General features: G+C 44.5%; 3 protein-coding genes across 3 annotated transcripts; all 3 read right to left on the bottom strand.

Moving 5' to 3' along the window:
• Window positions 1–383: 383 nt before the first annotated feature.
• On the bottom strand, window positions 384–3123 carry LOC116520237 (HORMA domain-containing protein 1-like). Its single transcript, XM_032234395.1, has 6 exons — window positions 2942–3123; window positions 2708–2852; window positions 1137–1200; window positions 763–799; window positions 652–672; window positions 384–559 (listed from the first exon to the last, which is right to left on the bottom strand). Exons 1-6 carry the CDS (start codon window positions 2972–2974, stop codon window positions 497–499), a joined length of 363 nt encoding a protein of 120 aa, XP_032090286.1. The 5' UTR covers window positions 2975–3123; the 3' UTR covers window positions 384–496.
• A 2469-nt stretch (window positions 3124–5592) lies between these two features.
• Window positions 5593–9944, bottom strand: LOC116520240 (cathepsin S-like). Its single transcript, XM_032234398.1, is given in 9 exon segments — window positions 5593–5763; window positions 6330–6441; window positions 6594–6753; window positions 7663–7685; window positions 7688–7886; window positions 7969–8121; window positions 8416–8538; window positions 8651–8783; window positions 9796–9944. Coding segments are annotated over 9 exon segments (1050 nt in total). The 5' UTR covers window positions 9804–9944; the 3' UTR covers window positions 5593–5624.
• Window positions 9945–12677: 2733 nt separating this feature from the next.
• Window positions 12678–18510, bottom strand: CTSK (cathepsin K). Its single transcript, XM_032234394.1, is given in 10 exon segments — window positions 12678–13103; window positions 14046–14151; window positions 14481–14646; window positions 15029–15247; window positions 15864–15919; window positions 15922–16018; window positions 16834–16847; window positions 16850–16955; window positions 17508–17646; window positions 18437–18510. Coding segments are annotated over 9 exon segments (1002 nt in total). The 5' UTR covers window position 17646; window positions 18437–18510; the 3' UTR covers window positions 12678–13003.
• Between the last annotated feature and the right edge of the window lie 2567 nt (window positions 18511–21077).

Raw genomic sequence — 21077 nt, 5'->3', positions numbered from 1 at the left:
ACATTCTGTAACCGTCTAATACAAAATGCAGCAAGTTATTTATCTAGCACTCAGGGAGAACTGTTGAGCGAAAATGACAGGATCAAATCTTTTGCAATGCCAAGAAACAAATTTCAAAGCCTTGTGCATAAGATGAATCTGGGGAAGAGCATTTTGCACACACAAAAACTCCAACAGGAGGTGGTTTCTTAATGGTCCAACTAAAACTATAAAGGGAGGGGACCAGTCTTCAGTAGGTTTACAATAATATAATACAGAGGTAGAGTGACACCTAGTGGGTTGTGGCTTTGTTGTTTTCTGTGTCAAGGAAGTATTTTTAATAAGGGAAAAAATTGTTCCCCAAGAACAAAAGAGATAACTCATTTCTTTCTAGCTCCAGTGATGAAGTTAGAGTGCATGCAAAGCTTTAAGTATCCATCTTTATCAAAATGTTCCTTGTAATAAATATCTTTATAAAAATTTTAATAGATGTTTTGATGCAAATCAAAGCGTCCAATCACAAAGTTGATAAGAAATGACATGGAAGACATACCTGGGGATCCTCCTGGTTGGTATAGACCTGTATTCAGTGATAAACAACAAAATGAAAATCAAGCAAAGAGAAAGGGAAGCTTTATTTCCATATGTGGAATATATGTTTGCCAAACTTACCGCTAAGACGATTAATCTGAGCTGTTTAAAGACAAGCAAGAAATAAATTATTAGAAGGGTTTTCATATTTGTAAAACTTTGTGGCCCATTACAGACAAAAGGCCAACTTACATATTTTTTCTGCAGGGCATCATAGCATCCTAGCATCCTGCAAAAAAGTTAAATAAGATTGAGGCTTTAAGCTTAGCTTTTTCATGCATGAACTGAAAATACACTTGAAGTATATTAATTGAAAAAAAAAATATGCAGCGGTGCCAGACTATGCAACTTTTTCCATATAGTATTAACCAGGGTTTGGTTAAGAAAGCCAATTTATATAATTTTGCATGAAGCATAGCATTAATCTAATTGAAAACATGTTTCTTTTACAATACCTCATTCCCAAGACTTATTTAGGGAAACATGTAAATTTGCAAAAGCGTCATTCATTTTCTGCTGGCCACCCTTGCCAAAGGACACAAAGCTGCAAATGATAGAAGATGTACCATTTTACAAGCTGGCTGGACCCGGGGCATTTTTTATCCTCTTTTAGGATCTTCACGCAGAGATCTTGAAAGACAAAACAAACCACCAGCATTAATTACAATTAAACTTTTGACTGACTGATCTAAAATACTTTGCTTCTATGAAATCTGATTTGTAGACCCTCTTGCCTTGTTTGATGGCTGCCGGGGGGGGGGGGGGAGGCCATTGACATCGCCCTCATGATGTCATCGGGCAGGGAAATTACCCAATCCATAGGACATCATCATGCATCTGCAAAATCTCCCTGATTAGCAGATTCAAAGATCCAAATCTTTCCATGCAAAATATGCCAGTAGCCCTACAACCCATAGTCTTGAAAATGGAACTATTTTTTTAAAAAAGCTGCTCCATAAGAAATGAAACCTCCCTTCCTTCCCCCGAGAAAAGTTTCGGTTATTTTAACTTCCTGCTGCTTGCCAGCCTAGCTAAAAGTTCACATTGGTTTAGGGCAGTGTTTTTCAACCGTGGCAACTTGAAGATGTCCGGACTTCAACTCCCAGAATTCCCCAGCCAGCATTCGCTGGCTGGGGAATTCTGAGAGTTGAAGTCCAGACATCTTCAAGTTGCCAAGGTTGAGAAACACTGGTTTAGGGAATTTTAAAGTAACTTTTTCCCCCTTTCATATACAATATATATATTTTAAACAACTCAGTGTCATTACTTGAGCATGACTGATTCCTTTGCAAACCAACCTATCCATTTATATCAGGGGTGTGTCCAAGTTTGGCAACTTTAAGACCTGTGGACTTCAACTCCCAGAATTCCCCATGCCGGGGCTAGAGGATTCTGGGAGTTGAAGTCCACAAGTCCACATGCATGGCTGGCTGGGGAATTCTGGGAACTGAAGTCCCCAGGTCTTAAGGTTTCCAAGCTTGGACACCCTATTTATATATTTTCTTATTGCATTTAAATGCAAATCCACAGGCATGGCTGGCTGGGGAATTCTGGGAATTGAAGTCCCCAGGTCTTAAGGCTTCCAAGCTTGGACACCCCTACTTTTATATTTTCTTTATTGCATTTAAATGCAAATCCACATGAATGGCTGGCTGGGGAATTCTGGGAATTGAAGTCCCCAGATCTTAAGGTTTCCAAGCTTGGACACCCCTAGTTTATATATTTTCTTTATTGCATTTAAATGCAAATCCACATGCATGGCTGGCTGGCGAATTCTGGGAATTGAAGTCCCCAGATCTTAAGGTTTCCAAGCTTGGACACCCCTACTTTATATATTTTCTTTATTGCATTTAAATGCAAATCCACATGAATGGCTGGCTGGGGAATTCTGGGAATTGAAGTCCCCAGATCTTAAGGTTTCCAAGCTTGGACACCCCTACTTTATATATTTTCTTTATTGCATTTAAATGAGAAAGGACTCTCCAAGCAATGGGTGGTATCATCGATGGTGGAGACAGCCTTCTTCTCAAAGGTCCATCTTCTCTTGGAGCCTCCAAGCTTCTCCACATCCTTCCAAAACCGTTTCCCAGCAGGATTTCCCCTTCTTTTTGCCTCAAATCCATGGAAAAGGCATTACCATCTAAATATCTTGTCCCGTAGGCAGATTCGGGCAAAATGCCCCTGAGATAGGTGATACAGGAGACAGAGATGGCCAGCAGCCGCTTCACCAACATGAGGGATTGCTGTTCGGTGGCAATTTTGGTGGGGAATATGGCTGCAGTCTAGGGGGAAAAAAGAAGAAATCCTTGGTTTTTTCCGGCCTAAAGGATCCTAGATTTCAATCCTGGGTGGGATCTGTCTTCAAGCATACCAGGGGATTCCTTTGCTTCTGCAAAGTTGCCATCTCCTTTTCCTAACGGGGTATTGCAATCCTCTGTTAATAAAAATAAATGAAAGGGTTGGTTAGTTAAGGGGAAGAATAAAGGGGTGTTTATGGCTGCCTTCCCACAATGCCCTAAAAGCCAGGGAAAGTCCAATCTTGGTAACTTTTAAAGCTTGTGGACTTCCAACTCCCAGAATTGCCAGCCAGCTGCATGGGAATGATGGGACTTGGAGTCCCAGGCCTGAAAATGGCCATCTACCCCCTAAGCCATCATTCTAGCTGCCAAACCAGGATGGCTAAACAGGTTGAGGGAGGTAGCCTTCAGAAGGACCAGTTCTGAAGGGAGCAATTATGCCTTCGTGGAAGGATTTATTGTTGTGAAGATGCCACAGTTTCCCAAAGTATGGAGAATTGCACAGTCCTCCATCTCCCCCACTCCTTTTCCTATTGGGAAAAAGCCAGCTGGGGGTTGATGCTGAGTGCATCTCCCAGACACCCCCCTGGCTGTCCTCCATTTTTTGCTGCCCTTCCATTCCTAAGAGAAAAAGAAAGCTTGGCCCCTGAGGGGGGGAACCAAGGCTAAGTCTTCGCCATCTTGTTCACACAAAGGTTCAAGATGGCGATGAAGGGCCAGGGATGCGAAAGGAGCCAGAACCAGCTATTCCCCTCACAGCCAGAAATCACGGAGAGAAGAAATTGGATTGCCCTGGTGGGAGGCATCTGGAGCCCCCCATGGCACAATCTAGAAACACTGCTGTGAGGAACAGACATTTAACACCTATATTGTGTGTTTTTTCTTTTTAAAAAAAGGACATTGGGAAAGGGGAGAAAAGGCCCACCCTGAGGGGGGAAAATGGCCGCCTGGGCTGCTCCCTCCCTCAAACATGAGGCGCCTTTTTCGCCTTTCCCGCCTTTTTCCCCCTCAGGCAGCCCAATGGTTGGCCCCTCCCCCTGGCTTTTCCCGCCTTTTTTTCAAAGCAGGCGTGGCTGCTGATTGGAGCCCTGCCCAATGACGTCATGCAGGATGACACACTGCCTATGACATCATGTACCCCCATTGAGGATTTTCTTCTAAGTTGGAATCTCCTCGTTTTTATATAAATATGATATACAGATTAGAGATAGAGAATCTGGTGGTGGCTAAACATGCCTTATTTATAATTATTATGTATCCCCATTGAGGATTTTCTTCTAAGTTGGAATTTCCTCGTTTTAATATAAATATGATATACAGATTAGAGATAGAGAATCTGGTGGTGGCTTAAACATGCCTTATTTATAATTATTTATGTATCCCCATTGAGGATTTTCTTCTAAGTTGGAATCTCCTCGTTTTTATATAAACATGATATACAGATTAGAGATAGAGAATCTGGTGGTGGCTTAAACATGTCTTTTGAATTATTTATTATTATTATTTAAAGATTGCCATCATTTAGAGTCCTCCGGGATGGGCGGCCTGTAAATTTAATAAATAGAAATAGAATAGAATTTATATTTAATGCATGTCTGTCTTTATTAGTTAAACTCATATAGTTTCCTGTGTCATATACATGACTTTTTAAATGTAATTGTTTAAGGGCGGTTTTAAAAGCATCCTTAAAAACCAGAAGGCGTCACTTTGGCCAGCTGTTCCCTTCTGGATGGGTTGGGGACTACAAAGCCCATCTCCATCCCAAGTCAGGATGTTCAATGGACGGAGAAGGATGGGTTGTTGAACGCCCACCTTTTCCCAGGTCAAGGGAGGGAGGACGGGGGGGAGAATAATGCTGCGACTACAATACCCATTATTCATGGTGGTGGATAATGGTTAATACGCCATCATTTTTCAGGGCTAGGGTAGAATGATGCTTTTTTTTTTCTAGTATTCTCTTACTGTTTTTTTCTTTTCTTTGGTCAAAGGGACAAGACACCAACATTAAACCACCATGCAATCACGAAGCAACTGGGTTTATCACACACTAAGCCACGATTCCTTGAACTGCATTGCCTTTAATAATCTTTAATAGAGGCCAAAGGTTAAATACATTTCGAGTTATATTTCAGCCAGGTTCAGAAAAGATCCAGCTACATTGCAAGAAGAGAAGAAAAATCTCCATTGCTGGAGGTTTTTTTAAATAAAGATTGCTCCGGGATATAAGGTCTCCTGCCTTGGGCAGAGGGTTAGACTAAATGATCTCCAAGGTCCCTTCCAATCCTAAGATTCCATGTTTATACTGTTGTATTCCATGCAGTGGCTCCAAGCAGTGAAAATGTTCTTTTCTTCCTGGTGTTAAAATGAGTCCCAAGTTCAACTTGTATGCTTTTGATTCTTTCCAGGTGAGAAACCGTCTTGCAAATAGCCGAAACTTTAAAAAGATTTTGCTTTACACTCCTGAATGCAGATTCTGGACGCCATCCCGTTTTCAGGTGGCCCGAAATGGAAATCCCTGTCAATTATCCTGGGCTCTTTGCTTGTTCAAAGCAGATTGGTAGACATTACCTGATTAACTGATTTAAGCTTGGCAGTGCCCCAGGGATCGTTAGAAAATTCCAACTAACCCAGATAAACCCTCGTGTGGGCTGCTTGCCTTAGATCTACCAGGTGGAGCCGGATGGAAGATCTGGGTTTGGCAATCAATCGCTCTTTCCAAATGCAACAGTTTTATATATATATATATAAAGGCTAAGATTAGCTGCCTAAGAGGGCTTCTGCAAAATTTAGATGCCATCTAATGATCGGATACGAGCAGTAACTGGCGATGCCACAGCGATTCCCTTGATTTCTGGCAATTTTAATATAGCCTTCATGGCCAAAATTGATTCCCCAGCTGTTGGAATAAGAAGAGGGAAATAATGAGCATATGCTTTAAGAATGAGCTCTCTTAAGTAAGGAGTCTAAATGGGGAGGCAGTGGGGTGGGTTGGGAATGCCACTGATACTCTTTAAATTATATGGGATTTATTTGGCGTCTGAAAAGTTAGATGCTTTGATTGACAAGGGGCAAAAATATCAAGAGGCAAGTGGTGGCTGCTTGCAAGCTGCATACCCACAACATGCTAAGAGAGGATTATATTTATAATTTGGGCCTCTTTTTCTGCTTGGGAAGCTCTTAATATGGCTTATAAAAAGGGATTTGCAAAATTATCCACCACTTCAGTCCGTTTATAATCCATTTTTCCTTGCACAAAAATGGATCATGCATCTCCTTCCTCCACCTTTGCAAAATGACAGAAGCTACTAAATCTTCAACTGTCCCTCAATTAAGTCCTAGGGCGGGATGCTTGTTTGTAGAAAAGAAGGCTGCGTTTATATTTAAGACCAAAGCATCTTAAAATAACTTATGCGCAGTCGTTAATCCTGGTTTAACCCCTGAAACTGGCCAAGGGCTGCATACCTGTTCTTCACAAGCCAGTAATCCATGCCATTCTCCTTTCCGTATCCAACCACGAGGACGGCATGGTTCAAATGCTGACTGGTGCATTTGGCATCATTATAAACTCCTATTTGGGGGAAAAAAAAAAGTTGGAATCACTTATAAATGTTTATCGACAACCCAGGATCCTAAACTCACAAAACCGAATCTTATTCATTTTACAGATCAACGTAAACGCGGACACGTTTCCTCTCCGTGTTTGTGTGTGTGTGAATGTTACCTTGCTTATGAGAAAGAATGTTGGCTGGTTTGCGTTGATGGCCACCGACACTGGTCCAATGTTGGCTACAGCATCCTTCAGGTAAGTCTCGTTTCCAGATGGAAGCAAGGTATATTTCGAACAGGTAGCAGCCCTCGCAGCGGGATTATAGCGACATAGCCCATCCTGCAGGAAGTAGGTAAAAGTTCAAGCTTGTTTTCCTCAATGAGTAAACCCACATATTTGTGCCCGTTCAACCCCAGTTGCTTTTCCCTCTGGCTTATTTCTTAAACAACTATCATTTCGTTGGCTTTTAAAACCCCAGCCTCCTTCAGGTTTATAGGTGAGGCCAACACCTTTTGGGAGGTGCTAAAATTTATAGCTTGGGACCAAACCCAATCTCAATGACTGGAAAACATAAATGCATATTGCATTGGGTGTCTTGCAAAAAAACGAGATTTTAATTAAAGTAAAATAAATGGGTCTGGAATCGCGACAAGCATTTCTACCTCAGTTTGGTCAGCAAAAGCGTGATGAGGGATAAACAGTTTTTGAAAAGCATGCTATTTTTATAGCGGTGATAAGGATTGAGGGAAATATGACGTGAACGAGACGAAAAAACATCTCTTTTAAAATGGAGCAGTCACTCCGAATTATTCCTTTCCTTTTTCTTAAAGTTGGATGGTGACACAGAAGCCCAAATGGATCTTAGGGCACAAGCCTATAAATTAAGTTTGGAGCAAGTAGCAAGGGGTTATTTATGCTGCTGCGCGTAGGATTGCAACCTCCGCGAGGAAGTCAGGGAAATGATTAAATGTGCCAGCTTTAATTACAACATCTGCCACGATTTGCAAACCATCAAGGAAGGAGACCAAAGAGAGACAGAATTTAGACCAGGATTGTCCAACCTTGGAAACTTTAAGATTCTGTGGACTTCAACTCCCTGAATTTCCAGCATGGCTGGCTGGAAATTCTAGGAATTGAAGTCCACAGATCTAAATTGGACACCCGATTTAGAGCATGTTTGGCCAAGATTGGACACCCCGATTTAGAGCATGTTTGCAAGCAATTTTCTGCAACAATAGCTATACAAACCTTGGCCTTATATGGATAGGATCCTCGGAGTTGATTCCTTTATTATCTATGATATACTGGAAAGCAGCAGGCATGTAACCTCCGTTACAGCCGTGGTTCCCGTAGAGATTGGAGCAATCGACCAGATTCTGGGAGCTAAGTGACACCAGTTTCCCAGTCTTGCGTTTTAACTGAGCTTCCAGGGCCCCCACGGCGCTGAAGGCCCAGCAAGCGCCGCACGAATACTGAAAGACAGAGATGGACAGAATCAGTGGCACCAAAAGTATCCCGAACAGACCGATGGATGTTTGAAAGTCCTCCTCTCACCTGGTCTTTAACACTCGTGACGTATCCTTTGTCCCTCCAGTCTATGGACTCAGGGATCCAGGTGCCTACGATGGATTTGTGCGACGTGGAATTTCGGTTCCACCAGGATGGGATTTTCAAGCCGGTCAGGAGCATTGACACTTCTTTGCTGGTCTGTGGAAAGATCAGAAACCATTTAGCCAGAAGAAGGAATAACAGAATAGCAGAATAAGAGAATGGCAGAATAGTAGAAAGGCAGAATAACAGAATAGTAAAAAAAGCAAACTAAAAGAGTTGGGAGGAAGCTTGGAGGTCTCCTACTCCAACCCCCTTGCTCCCTAAAAAAAAAAAATTCAACCTTCTGTACTCTTTAATCTTCATCAATTTTTTCCAAAGCGGGGCGTTTAGTCTTAATACGCGTAGTTACCAAGCACATTTAAACATCCCTTAAAAAATCATCAGGCTAACCATATCTCCTAAGTTATTCATGCCAAGTTCATAAGAATGCAGGCCCAGTGAATATTCGAGATTGTGCAGTGTGATAAATTGTATGTTCTTTTCCCACGTCATTCGGCGCAGCTCTTCCTGATTCTGAGGATTAAATCAGAAGTCACAATTAGCCGACAAGAAGACCTTGCTTATAAAAAGAATTGTGTACTCCTTTTATTTTTTAACTGCAGGAGCTACTGCTGAGCGCTCTTACCGTATTTTGGTATTCTTTGCCATATTTCTTCATCCATAATTCCCAGTATTTGTCCAGCTTGGGGTCCCTGCGCCACTGGGGTGCAGACGTGACAATGACACAAAAGGCCATCAGCCAAACGTGTATCTCCATCCTGTTGAGATGTAGGATGATAAACTCAAACTATCTGTGATCACTCTGATTTTTTTTAAGTCAGAGCATGGCAGATAAACTATTGTTTAACTCTCTTTGCTCAATTACCAGCAAGTCAAGGAGGAAGCTGAAGTTGAAGTGCTGATTATTTATGCTTGTAAGATCATTTCTTTGCACAATGCAACAGTGGGTTCAGTCGAAAGTTTGTACAATCTTGAAGCCGCGACAACACCTAATGTCCGTTGAGACATTGTGCAATCTCCCAACACCCCTTGGATAAATCTACTCCTAAATACACTTTAACAAACGCAGGGTGCCCTCAAAGGAATCTCGCTTTGCTTCTTACAAAGAAATACTGAAATCCAGCAGGCAAAAATATTGCCGTACTTTTAATCACACCACTGAGTTTGCTCACAATACAGGAAGATAAAGCGCTATTTATTTATTTGTTAAGAAAATTTATACTGCCTCCCAACTCCAACTCATGGTGACTCCAGGCAGCTTCCAAAATTAAAGCAAGCAATAAGTTGAACGCTCACAGGAAGTTGGAGACATTAAAATATTTTAATGATGCGAAAAGTTTCTTACCCACCACATCTCTGTCAAGTCTGACGTGAAATTGGAGGATATCGGCTTTGAATTAGGCTGCTTTGAAAAATGCAAAGAATCAAGGCGATAGATCACCTTTGCACCTCCAGTTTCTTAAACCTGACACACACCTTTGAGAATTAAGACCCGGCTCATATTTAATTTTTGCTAAAACAAATACACTCAAATCAGGAAGAAAGTAATTAATCCATCTTGGCTGTACGTTCCTGTCAGATCCAGGTCTTGTAGGAAATTCCCCGTTTCCTTCCTTGCTAGATATGAACCCCGATGAAAATATTCCCAGCGTTATCCAGAGATCCAAAGCTAAAAGCCAACGTTCTTACCGATCTCCTTCGACGGGAAAACAAACTTTCTCGCCCTGCTCAAATAAAGTGTTGCAAGGAAGAGGATGGCCTTCTACCTACCTGAACATCTTTCAGCTGGCAGACTTTTCCAAGTCGTACTCATCCAATGTCTGACACCCCCCCCCCTCTCAGATTTATTTATTTATTTTGCTAACTCCGTAGCCGAACACAGCCGCTCTCCCAAGCAACAGCCGCCCAATGTCGGTGCCAACAGAGGAGACAATCAATTTATTACCCTGGTCACATGAGCCTGCCTGCACCAAACAAGGAAATGGACTGTGATTTTCACTTTCAGTCAAACCAAAAATGATACGAGTCTTCCCTGTTTTCGCTCGCTGGGTTTACCAGGTTTTTGCTCATCCGTTAAGGGGATGAAGCTTGGAGGGATGCCAGGTGAGCTTGAGATTTTGCCCACAAAGACCAGGATGATCGACTTGCACTTGTTGAAAAGTCTGGCTGACTATGGGTGAACATGAACACACACCATGTTCCCTTCTCTGGGTCTCCTCATTGCCTGCGGAGCGTGACCTTGGTATAATGTGGGGACTTTAACTTAGAAGAGACCCATCCCAGCTAGCCCTAAAGATAAGGGACTGGAGGTTAAAATGCAGGAAGAACGGTTGCAGGGATTGGGTATGTCTAGTTTAATGAAAGGAAGGACTAAGGGTGACATCATAGCACTGTTCCAGCATCTCCCCACAGAAGAGGGGGTCAACCTATTCTCCAAAGCATCTGACGGCAGAACAAGAAGCAACAGATGGAAACTTATCAAGGAGAGAAGCAAGCTAGAATTAAGGAGAATTTTCCTGGCAGTGAGAACAATTGATCACTTCTAGCTTGCTTCCAAGGCTTTCCCTGTTGCAATGGATGGCTGTGAATGTTGGACCATAAGGAAGTCTGAGGGCCAAAGAATGGTGGCCTTTGAACTCTGGTGCTGGAGAAGAAGACTCCTGCACTGAGTCCCGTGGACTGCAAGGCCATCCAACCGGTCCTAGAGGAGATCCACCCTGGATGCTCTTTAGAAGGCCGGATCCTGAAGGGGAAACTCAAAGACTTTGACCACCTAATGAGAAGGAGGAAGGACTCCTGGAGAAGAGCCTCATGCTGGGAAGGATGGAGGGCAGAAGAAGAAGAAGGGGACGGCAGAGAAGGAGGTGGCTGGATGGAGTCACCGAAGCAGTAGGCATGAGCTTCAATGGACTCCAGAGGATGGTAGAGGACAGGAAGGCCTGGAGGAGTGTTGTCCATGGGGTCGAGATGGTTTGGACACTACTTCGCAACTAACAACAAAGCTTGCTTCCAGAGGTTGTGGGTCACTGGAGGTTTTAAGAAGAGACTGGACAACCATTTAACAACGGTATAGGGTTTCCTGCTTGAGCAGGATGTTGGATTAGAAGACCCCCAAGTTCCCTTCCAAGACAATTATTCTGGATATTATCATTTTTCATTACTTTCTGGACTCAGATCCCATGTTGGTAAGTCACAGCTTACCTCTGTGTGTGTGGTGGTGGTAAACCTAACCCGTCCCAATTTATTGGGTCAAGTGCCCTGCCATGCACAACCTAACCCCTTATGCAATTGAGCCTTAGTTGCCAGGGTGTGACAGTGCGGCCCACTTCGACCCAAGAGGCTTGTTGTGAGGTCAGTTTGTCGAGTACACCTTGCTTTCAGCACAATGGAAGCAGGAGCTACAAAGCTACAACCTCCGGCCCGCTCTCAAGGAACTATATTACAACACTTGGGTCAAAGAAACTCATGGCTAACTCAGTCAAGGAGACCCGAGACCCACTCCAGGCCTTTGTGCACAAGGGTGTGTGTGTGTGTGAGTGAAAATGCACAAACTTCCTTTTTTTCACAGAGATGCAGCTGGTAACTACCAAAAGGAACAGAAAGGAGGAAGAGAATTTGCAACCAGACCTTCCCTCCAGCTGCAAAACCTCAAACCAAGGGGGGGGGGACCATGCTTTCCTCCAGAGAACAGCACAAATGCTCCATTTAAGAATACCCTCCTTGGATCAGATGTTTTTATTAGTCACGTAGGGATTTGGGGGGGGGGGGAGGAAGAAAGCTTAACCAAAATATCTTATTTTAGTGACCTATCACACACAAATGCTCTTTTTTAAAAAAAACACCTGGGTAGCTTTTTCATTTTTACCGGTTTGGTGTGGAGGGGAAGGGGATTCGTTTATCCATTTCCTCATTTGGATGCTTGCAAGAATAATGCACTTAGTCGGAGAAAAGCTTCCTAGTTTGCACAATTGGGGTGTAAACGCCCTTGTTTCTTAGGCACCAACTTTTCCTTCTCCGTGTCACAACTTCCAAAGTCCCTTTGGGAAACAGGATTTCTCTTTTCCTTGCTAATAGGAGTGTGACACCCCTCCCCCCCAAACACTGGTTTCCTTTGCAGATAACCCAGCTTCTAGCAGGGATCCAGGAATTCAGTGGCATTCCATACCCCAGTTCTACACACACACACACAAACACACACAATTCAGTTGCGCTAAGAGGCTATCTGCACAATCAGTCCAATTTGCAGCAGTAAATTTCTGCCCAATGGTGAACTGAAAGAACACAACTTTGGCTTAAGGCAGGGCTGGTCTAACCTTATCGACTTTTAAAACTTTTAAAACTCCCAGAATTCCCCGTGTGGCTGGAGTTGAAGTCCACAAGTCTTAAAAGTTGCCAAGACTGGAACAGCCCTAAGGATTCTCCTGTCAGTCCCTCTTCAAATTCTCGATGAAAAGAGTCGACAATACACTGAAAGAGTCCTAATGGGAGGGTGGCATACAAATTTTATTAAACTCAAACTCAAACCCTCCCTCTCACATCAGCCTCCCAGGTTTTATTCATTTATGTGTTTATTTAATTTAGAAAATTCATAGGCCACCCGCTCACTCTCGGTGACTCTGTGTGGCTTACAAAAATGATTTGCTTAATTTTACTTTTTTTTTTTTTTAAGCAGTTCTTACTTCAGAAGCCAAGAAAACACTTCCAGACCAAGGTTTTTCCATTTGGGTTTTTCTATTTGAAAAGTTATGCCTCCGAGGAAGACAGCTCTCCAGCTCTTTGCAAAGGAAAAAAAAAAATGCAGCAACAATTTTTTTTTTTAAAAAAAACCCGGAAGGTTAAATTTTTTAATGCACTCTCAGCACTGCTTATGAAGCCAAATGGGTCCCCTTATGTATCAGTGTCCCTCTCATCGGCTCTGGAATCCAGCCGTCGGCCAAGGAAGGACCAGGATCTGCCACCAGGATTTGGCCACCGTTGCTCACATCTTTGGGAAGCTGGCTAAGTTGGCAATTCCACAGGCGTTGTCCATATTCCTGGCCATGAAGATGTAGCCTTTGTCACCCCAGTCTTCCCCCCAACTGTGGATGGAAAGGAAAATAAAGGTAAGAATTCAACATCTCCAACAGTTCCTCCATTTGCTCATCCAGCTTCGTGGTGGTAGGTGACATTTGGATTATTATGAAGTGTTTATTTGTGACCAGAGCTAGTTTTTCCAGCCCTCGTCACCTCAAGACTTGACTACTGTAATCCGCTCTACATGGGGCTGCCCCTGAAAAGTGTTCGGAGACTACTAGTCCAGAACGCAGCCGTGCGAGCGATACTGGGTGTGCCAAGATACACCCACGTTACACCTATCCTCCGCAAGCTGCACTGGCTTCCTATTGGTCTCCGAACGCGATTCAAGGTGCTGGTTATCACCTTTAAAGCCCTACATGGCTTAGGACCTGGATACCTGCGAGACCGCCTACTGCCGCATACCTCCCAACGGCCGGTGAGATCGCACAGGGTGGGCCTTCTTCAGGTGCCGTCAGCCAGACAATGTCGGCTGGCGGCTCCCCGGAGGAGGGCCTTCTCTGTAGCCACTCCGACCCTATGGAATGAACTACCCCCAGAGATCCGGACCTCACCCACTCTCACGGCCTTCCGAAAGGCTATCAAAACCTGGCTATTCCAGCAGGCCTGGGGCTGTTGACCTCATGACTGAGGTCCAGCCCCAACCAGATTGGGTGCATGATGAGGTTTTAATCTATCTTCTCGTTTTTTAATTCTTTATTTTTTATATAATTTACTTTCTGTAAGCCGCCCGGAGTCCTCCGGGATTGGGCAGCCTATAAATCTATTAAATACAATACATACAATACAATACATTTTTCTTCCTTAATTTGAGGGAGGTTATTATTATTAAAACATATAGCATAAGTTGCATTATGCTTTTTTCGGTGGTTACCTACACCAAAATTCAGGGTTTGGTGCCCCAGAAGATATTTATCAGATAAAATGGGAGGTGAGTTGAGCAATACCTGTTTTTCACAATCCAGTGCTTGGTGCCCTTTTGAGTCCCATAACCCACCGCCAGGACAGCGTGATTGATGTTACCGGCATTGCAGTTTTCATCGTAATACACCCCTGAGAAAATTAGAAAGAGAAAACCTTCAATTCTGGAAAAACCAACTTCCGTTTTACAGCCAGATCCTGAGCGTATTCTCTTTATGTCTCAGGATGGGTGAAAATGAATTAAATGAATTAAAGTAATGAATTAAACAGCAGCGAATTAAACAGCAACGAATTAAAGTCCACAGAAGGATGGGGAAGGTTTTGGGGGTGCAATCTATGGAAATCGCTCCGCTGATTCAAGAGAAGGAGACCCCCCCAAGGTGACTTCCCGTGTTCCAGGTGGGCAGGATGGCTTCCCTACGTCGCCCCAGCCTCGACAACCGACTTCTTTCCTGACTCACCTCGGCTGTAGAACTGGAAGGAAGACAAGCTGGCATCGATGCCCACCGCAACTGGGCCGATCCGGGCTACGGCCCTTTTCAGAGCCCGCTCGTTGCCTTCCGGGATCTCTCTGAAACCGCGGCACTTGGCAGCCTTACCGGTGGGATTATACATGCAATTTTCATCCTACGGAGAAGAGGGAAGGGCAGATTTCCATGTCGGATCTTCTTTCCTTTGTAGTCAAATCCTTTCAAGGCTGAGTCCATTCTTCCCTCTCCCAGCAGAACCCTCTCCTCACCCTCCAAGCTCTGTCCAGTTCCTCAAATCCCCCACCATTTAATTAAATTAATTGAGATGACCGTTGGCATGTGGACGGCTCCCCCATTGTTTTTCCAATTTGCCACGATGGAAACCAAGTTGCCACCGGCATTTTAACGGCTCTGTATTTTCTCCATTCTGGCGGCACAAAATTATTTGGGGTATTTTATCTGTGGCCGTGAGACATCTTGGGGAGCCTCCCCTCTCCGCCTGAAAGGCAATGCTGGTTGAAACGGGAGGCAGGCCCTACCTGGCCGATGTAGGGATAAGAGACATCCGAATCGATTCCCCGGTTCTCCTTCACATACTCAAAGGCGTTGGTCATGTAGCCCCCACCGCAGCCGCTGTTGCTGGTGACGCAGTCCACGAGATTTTGGGGGCTCAGATTAAGCACTTTGCCCGTCTTCTTCTTCAGCTGCCCCTCCAGAGCGCCCACCGAGCTGAATGCCCAGCAGGACCCACACTGGCCCTGCCAAGGGAGGAGAAGGAGAGCTGCCAAACCCTGAATCTTTTACACAGCTGTGTGTCTGCGTGTATCAGGTTTATTTTATTTTCCACCAGCACCCCTGGATTACTGGTCTGCAGTCAAGCAAAAACCTCTTTTTGAGAAGCTGGTGGAATATATTCTTTCAACCTCCAGGAATAAATAATTTTAATATCTCAGAATTGGCTCTCCGTCCCTCATCGAACCCCGGCCCCCTTTCTCGCTTTCCTTGTCTAAGCTGCTCACTCTATTTAGAAGTTTATTTTTTTATTTAACTCCAGTTCTACTCGGCGTATTCACGCTGCAATTCTGTCCGCCCTTGGATCCTTTTCCTCCCCATCATTCCTGTGAGGAACAGGGGAAAGTCTAATAGATCTCTTGGCCGCCAAAGGGAAATCAGATTCCGATTTTAACTCCTTAGGAAGCCAACTTTGGCGAGAGCAGAGATGGGAGCTGTATCAGTGGTCCAACCCACAAATGAAGCTGTATCAACGGTCCAACCCAAAAGGATGAGACACACCAGGGAACAGCCGGACAAGAGATGCAACTGGAGCTTACATCGAACAAGCATCAGCCCATGAAAAGGAACCAGGGGCTTTACCTGGTTTTTGACTGGGGTTACGTAGCCCTTTTTCCGGTAATCAACAGAATCTGGGACTTTTTCTCCCAGTCAGGAATGTAAAGAGTCTCGTTATTTTGGGTACGGGACGGAGGGACTTTAAGCCCCATCATCTTCTGAACGACTTCCTCGCTGGTCTGCAGACGGGGAAAAAGAGGAAGAGAAAGAAAGGGGAAGATGGCTAAGCGGAATACGGGATGCTCATCTCCCCTGATAAAGTCCAGTTCACGTGGCTTTTATGCCCGAGACCACAAACGACCTTCTCCAAATTCTTTCCTAAGCCTCCATAGACCCCCCATCATCCCCAGCCCACTGGAAGGCCACCAGAGAAGAGCACCCCACGTCTGAATTCCTAAAACGATGCAAAGGTCTAGAATTGTGGTTGTCCCTTTAATGGACTAGGGGGTTGGACTAGAAGACCTCCAAGGTTCCCTTTCAACAATCTTGATGTAGCAAGGAGCACATTTTCTGAGAGAGAAAGAGAGCATGCAAATGAAGAGGCCGAAACCTATAAGAGAGTATAATTACGTGCACCAAGGCCGAATGGAAAATATCGTTTTAATGCGCCATGTGAGTCACAGCTTGAGCATCGATGCCAAATTAGAACAAGTGCATGTTGGGAAAAGAAAGGTAAGGCATTTGCTTCAAAATTAGCTCAGGCATCGCAACCAGTAAATAGGGAAATTCTGTGGATTTTCCACATCAACGAATTGCGCTGAATTACACAGCCATTCTCACTTCGGGTTTGAGCCGAGAGGTAATTTGCCCAGAGACATTTCGGTACATCTGGCAACCTGGTTTCTTTAGCGCGGAGAGAAAACTGCAATGAAAATGAGTTTCTTTTTTTTCCAGCTAGCACAAGGCCACAATTTTAAATCCACAGCATCATCATCATCATTTCAGCAATCGTCCAATTTTTCAATGATTAAACCGAGGAACCGTGGCATCTTACCATGTCCCCCAGTGGTTCATGGCCAGCTCAAAGGTGTGTCTTCCCAGGGAGAATTCCAAATTATGGGTGTTGATGTATTTCAGGTTCTTCTCCCAGATGACCCTTCGGGGAACTTCTTCCATCTGTTAAAAGATGCCCAGGCAAAAAGTTAAGATTCGAAAGACGCAGCCAACATCCACGTGGCAAAATGGGGTTTGTTTCGCTTACTCCAGAACGCGTGCAATGCTTTTCAGAGGCAGAAAAATACAAGCCTGGGAAACAGGTTTGATCTATGGGCACCCTGGAAGGAGAATTGGGTAAGACTTCGCAGAAGAGTCCCGTCTTCCTTCACCTGACAGGTAAACAAGTCTTACTCACATGGGATTCCCCCGAGATTTCAAACAGGAGCATCTTCCCCAGCCCAGCAAGAGGACGCTAAAAAGTTTTGCCTGGATTTTTTTTTGGCCCGCAGCGTGCATTATAGCCTTTAGACTAAAAGGGAACTAAGAGCCTAGTCCTCATCATCTTGAATTAAAAGACATTAGACCTGGATTTAAATTTAAGTCTGCCTACCGGCTGTTCAAGCTCATCTCTGAAGGCTGCCCTCCGCTGGCACAAAGAAGCCGTCGGCACAGCAGGATTGTATTTGGTGCAATGGGATATCATGCCCAGCCTGGCAGTTTCCGGGCCCTTACCTTGCCATTATAATCTTTCCGGTGAATTTTCTTCCAAAGCTCCCACTGAGAATCCAGCATTGTGTCCAGAGAAGACTCCATGGCTACCACGTTTGCCACAGGCAGCAGTGTGGCTAACAGAAGGACGAGTGGCCGCATTCTGGGACGATCAAACAGGACACACAAACACACACAAGCTCAAAGATTGTGCCAAAGAGGGTTTAATGGACAAGCCCAAGGATACGGTTCCCATTCGAAATCTCTCCCCAATCTTCTCTCCCCTCCTTTCTTCCAAAAGGAAACCCACAGCTGGTTCCTATTAGGGAGACACTTCGCCATTTTCAGCAAAAAGAGGAGCCCAAGAGAAACTTGTAACTTCAAAATTAGAAGTTAAAAAATGAAGCCGTTTCCTCCTAATTTATCTGGTGGGCAAACAGAGGGGAAGGCGACTTGTTTCCTGAACTTAAGAATTAAATAGCTCCTCCCGCCTCACCCTTCCTTTGAAGTTGGAAAATTGTTTTCCAGTGTCACGTGGAAGTTTTTTTTTTCCCCCACCTTCCCCCCTAAAAACATTGGCAAAACAGATCGGAGCTCAAAAGGCCTCTGGATACAAATAAAAGAGATAAACTAAGAATGGAGAAACTCTTGTTCAGGGGCATCAAACTCTACGCCTCTTTTTCCGGTTGTTTAAAAGTTTGGCAACTTTGGCAGCTGGGCGGCCACACCGAAGGCGAAGGAGGAAAAGCAGATGACTTTGTGCCTGAAGCGGTGTCCCCAGAGGATCCAGCAAGGATCCCCCTCAGGCTGAGAGAGCGAGAACACTGGATCCCTCTTCCCAGCTCCCTTGTGGGAGGATCTGGCTTGCATTGGAAGGGCTGCAAGGAAGTTTCCTCACTCCCCCACCCTCGAGAAAAACCCCATACCTGGAATCCATGCTCTTTTCGGCTTACCTGTCCCAGAAATCACTTGCTTCCTCAGCAGAAATGAGAGTCAAAGGCCAGCTCTGGTGCAAGAGAGGATCTCCCTGGGGCAGCCACTCGGAATAGGAAGAATCTCAGTTGCCCGATTTGTTTTTATGGGGATACAGCTGGTGGGGGGGAAGAGTCTAGCCGACAATGGAAAATCTGCACCACTGATCTCGTGCGACTTATGCTCCAATCGGCCGGGTGAGCAAGGCGATGAGTGAGGCAGACATCCTGTGCAGAAACCGGGAAGGGGCGGTGGTGGGGGGAGAGGGTTTTTTTGGGGGGGAGGAGGGCTCAGCTGCCTCACATGATCCCCCTGGCTAAAAATCACCCCAGGGGATTTTGATGTGCAGAGAGGAACCAGCTAACCTCCCTTCCCCTTGGGAGAGTTGGCCGGAGGCTTCTTCCCCGTTACAAAACAGGTTGTGGGAGCCCGTGGCCGTTACAAAAAAACATGGAAAGAAGATTCGAACAAATAAAAGAATGAAGGCATTAAAAAAAAAAAATCCTTTTCCCAAGCTTGCAAGATCGTCTGGCAAAGGGGCAGGATTTTTTGAAATCGGGTCTCACTCACAGCTTTTGTGGCTCAGCTGCTAGTGAACAAATCCTGATTTTAGGAACAATTTTGAGTTAGCCTGGAGTAAGGAAGGAGAAAGCGAGCCAATTCTCACCCAAATTGGAAGGCATTTACTTTCATTTCTCTCCTGAAGCTTTGCTGTGCTTTTGAACGTCCATTCTCATGCTCTGGAAGATGCTTCAAGGCCGATCTGATCTCAATAATTTCCTCCTTTAATTTCCTCCTTATTACATGGGAGGATCCAGTTTTTCCTTCTCCATCTACAAGTGATCAGGAAAACACCCTTTCTCCTTCCAGTCCATGCGCCAATCTCAAATCAATCGCCTCCTTCAGGGCGCTAAATAACACCGAACTTTCTCGTTGGAATGCAGGTTTTTCTTTAGGAAAACCCAGAAATGGCTGGGATCCCCCGCCCCTCCATTGCCCAGATTTCAAACCAGATTAATCTAACCATCTCAAGTGCCGAGAAGCGGAAGGAAAAGAGAGTTCTGTTCAGTTTCGCTTTGCAGAAATCTGGTTATTTCTCAATATTTTCTCTCCTGGAAAATAAAAAGCTGGAGAGAAATTCCCAACCAAGACAGAAGGGGATTCACAAACTCCTGACGACATCCAACCTTGGGACCAAAAGCGACTTCATTTCTTGCCAAGTTGAGAAGAAGCTGGTTGCGGTTGGTTTCCCTTGTGCCGTTTTAGAACTCACGCGATGGGGGAAGCGTGATTAGCGGCGTGACATGCCAGGTGCAGGACAAAAATGCAGAAAGCGATTCAAGGGCCCGGCTTCAGTTTGCCAACAAGGATCTCAAAATAAACCTGCAAACCACAAGGCAGTTGCCAAGCCTCGCCTGTGTTATTAATTTAGGTGTCATTGTCACCGTTTTGACAGAAGGCATGATGATGTGGCTTGCTGGCCTTTTTGGCTGTTGTCTTACCTGTCTTGGTCAGGATTTTGGGTCTAGATGTTAAGGATAAAGCGAAGGCATTCAAGAATATTAAGATCATGTTCTTGGCTTCTAACTGCCAACTGATGATGGGAGACCTGATTGACAGTCTGGTTTGTGGATTTTTAAAAAAATCATTCAGCTCTTTCCTCCTGGCAATTTCTGCAACTCTGATAAAAAAAAAGGTCATTTTGTTCCAGTCAAATCTCAGCAGGTTTTGTCCTATCTTAGCCTCATCACTCCCACAAGATCTGGGATAGAAAACCTCTCCAATTTCAGAAAGAAATCTGGAAAAGTTTTAACCACTCTCGGACACTTCCAACGTACAAGAAAGCCGCGTTTAAATGTTTCTCCAGGAAAAGCCAACTTACACATTTGCACTCCTCTACAGAGCAACGAGGCACAAAAACCACAGTGCTTTTTAGACTTGTTGGCTTTCAAGGTGACCTAGGATCCTGAGCTGTTTTCCTAGCGTGACTAAGGCAGACGAGAATTTGTTTTTTTTTTTTTAAAGGAAAAAAACATGATGTGGGAAGAAGAAAAAAAAATTAAGTAAAAACATGTGACTGAGTCATGCGGTTTTTGGGACGAAGACTTAATTCACCCCAGAAAACTGCGATTGCTTCGTCATCTAAGGAGGCCTGTCTCCAAATCGATTTCTGAATCGGAGCCACTTTACCCTATTTTGAGGCAGGGAAACTAGTTAGAAATGCATCCACAACCCCCATATGGAGAATTTAAACCCTGAACCCAATTAATCACATGACTGTTCTCTCTCCTCTCTGCCCCCCACCCCCCTTTTTTGTCTTCTGATATTCTGGAAATGCAAACAGTGCAACTTTTCCATAACTTGATTCTTCTTTCCCGCCGAGGAAAACAATATTTTTCTTTTTCTTTTTTGCAAACAGTGCAGATAAGCCTTGCAAAGAGAGACCAAGAGCATCCATATACTTCAAGAGTCTGGCAGCATCCTGATGCTTCCTACAATATGTGAGCTTGCAAGCGACACCCTCCAAACTCCAAAAGTGTGGCAAAGGGTCCCCCAGTTTTTCCGAGTCTTTCAAGCGGGAAGAGGCGATGGCACAGGGTGGAGGAATTTACCTCTGGCAGG

The sequence above is a fragment of the Thamnophis elegans genome, chromosome 17, assembly GCF_009769535.1.
Source record: "Thamnophis elegans isolate rThaEle1 chromosome 17, rThaEle1.pri, whole genome shotgun sequence".
NCBI classification, from domain to species: Eukaryota; Metazoa; Chordata; class Lepidosauria; order Squamata; family Colubridae; genus Thamnophis; species Thamnophis elegans.
The sequence above is the reverse complement of the archived record's forward strand: the minus strand, read 5'-3'. Positions and strand labels throughout refer to the sequence as shown.

Bases quoted from the DNA above. Each gene is read 5' to 3' on its own strand.
- LOC116520237 (XM_032234395.1), bottom strand. From the start codon at position 2,974: ATGGCAACTTTGCAGAAGCAAAGGAATCCCCTG. The intron at 1,201-2,707 runs GTAATGCCTTTT...TTGTCTTTCAAG, and splicing joins CGGGACAAGATATTTAGATG to ATCTCTGCGTGAAGATCCTA. The intron at 800-1,136 runs GTACATCTTCTA...ACTTTTTTGCAG, and splicing joins TCCAGCCAGCTTGTAAAATG to GATGCTAGGATGCTATGATG.